The following is a 1,941-nucleotide window of genomic DNA, read 5'->3' as shown; positions in this document are numbered from 1 at the left end:
TTTTTTTTTTGGTGAAAATACACATAGCCAAAGATACACCATTTCAAAAATTTCTACATGCACAGTTCAGTGACATTGACTATGCTCTTCCAATTGTGCAGTTATTCCAGTGATGTCATTTTTTATTTTTGTTTCTTTTTACCATGGAAAAGGACCAGTAGATAAGTGCCTAGAGATGAGACCCGATTTTATAAGTAGATGTGAACACCATAGTTAATTATAATAGAAGGTTTTTTTTTTTTTTTTTTAAACTTGGTAAAAAGCAGTCAATCCCAACACTATGCCAACACCCCCAGCATTCATACACAGGCGGCATGGCTAGTGTGCATTTGAATTCTCACTAAAAGCTCACACTATCCAAGATACACATTCGACAGATTGAAGACACCAATCCCAAAATGGCCCCTCTGGGGCACTGACATTGTGCACACTGGTTGGACACCAGGGCCAGGGAACTAGACTCACTCACACAGGTATCCCTCTCCTGCAGGCCAAGGCCACCCAGCAGCAACACCTTTAGTGGTAGGCACCCCAGCCTGGCAGGCACTCATAGGCACACTCGGGGGAGCTACTGAGAACCCTGAGGGTCGGGCATTTGGGGGCAGCGGCGCGCACCCTCGCACAGTCTCGGCTCACCGAACACTGTCCAGGACCCGAAATCGCTCCGGAGCTGCCCGGAGGATCTGCATTATGCCAAGGCGGTGGGCCAACTCACCTCGACGAAATAAAAGCATGGCAGGAGGGTGACGCTGTCCTTGATCACTTTGCCCTTTGGCCTCTCCTTCGCCGACATCCCGGCCGCCTGCTGGGGTCTGCGTTCTCCCCTGGGCGAGGTGTGCACCGCGCAGCCGAGGCGAGCTGCCTCCTCCAGCCGCAAGCACCCAGCGCCGCTGATGTCACATTCCCCGCGGGCACCGCTGGAGCCAGCGCGCTGCATGCAGAGCCCCTGCCTCTCCCCTCCCCTCTTTGCAGCAACCCAGTGGTTCCCTGAGTTGGCACGTCCTCTTCCTCCTCGATTCTTGCTCCTGCTCCAGTTTTACTAGGCGAAGAAATGTACTGCTCCTCCTCCAAGCTGTTGCTGCAATGGCTTCTCCTCGTCACCCTCCCTCTGCTCTCCACCGCCCTTGCAAGGCTTCACGGCTGGCTGTGGGAGCCTGACGTCAAGAATTGGGAAAGGGGACGCACCCCTGGTTCCTGCAGCAGCGCGGCTGAGGAGCTCAGGCACCTACTCCCCCCTGAGCAAGCCTTCTCGGTCACTCCAGGAACGCGAACTTTAGGATTGCTAGAGAGCAGAAATCTGCTCCTGCCTCCAAACTCACAGCTAGGAAATCGGTTTCTACCTGCCCGAAATTAAAACTTGGAACCCGTACTGAAAATTAGGCCATAGTGGGAACTCATTGATAGTCGGCTGCTACCCAGGAATGCCTGCCCCTGCTCCAGATTCTCTGCCCAAGCGATTCCTGGGCTCTCTACAACCCTGAATCACCTGCTGATGAACCCTCGCTATCAGCTGTCTGGGAATGGTGAGGGTTCCCTGCATCAAGGGAGGCCAATGTATGAATGCACAGGTGGTGGGCATCCTTACAGAGGCCAAAGGTCGGGATGTGTTTTAATCTCACCCTCGCACCCCAGAACATCGGTATTACAGGGATAACCCTAAAAAGAACTTCTTCAGACATTAATTATCTAAGTAAAGTCCTTCGCTCTTAGGCGGTGTGCATGGCTGGTTTTGATATAGTAATTATTTTGGGAACCCAGAAGCATTAAGTGTCACAGAAGAGAAACACACCCAGCAAATGCAAAAATACTGCATTACACCTATGTCAGTGATTACATGCCCAGGTGATTTCCAACATTTCAAATGTCTCCATTTCAAGCAGGTGACTGCAATTCCCACCCCTCTTCCCACCTTACTTCTTTAATCACTACTTCAGTAGGTCA

At 51.5% G+C, this 1,941-nt stretch overlaps 1 protein-coding gene across 2 annotated transcripts in view; it reads right to left on the bottom strand.

Annotated features, from left to right (window-relative positions):
- PLPPR4 (phospholipid phosphatase related 4) overlaps window positions 1-1,123 on the bottom strand; it is a 55,800-nt gene extending 54,677 nt beyond the window's left edge. For both annotated transcript variants that reach the window (XM_004385710.2, XM_004385711.2), the window contains exon 1: window positions 716-1,123. In XM_004385710.2, coding sequence (XP_004385767.1) covers window positions 716-937 — 222 coding nt within the window. In that variant the 5' untranslated portion in view covers window positions 938-1,123. The remainder of the gene's footprint in view (window positions 1-715) is intronic.
- Between the last annotated feature and the right edge of the window lie 818 nt (window positions 1,124-1,941).

Source organism: Trichechus manatus, unplaced genomic scaffold (assembly GCF_000243295.1).
Source record: "Trichechus manatus latirostris isolate Lorelei unplaced genomic scaffold, TriManLat1.0 scaffold00144, whole genome shotgun sequence".
NCBI lineage: Eukaryota > Metazoa > Chordata > Mammalia > Sirenia > Trichechidae > Trichechus > Trichechus manatus.
Note: the sequence above shows the minus strand (reverse complement) of the source record. Positions and strands in the feature narration are given on the sequence as shown.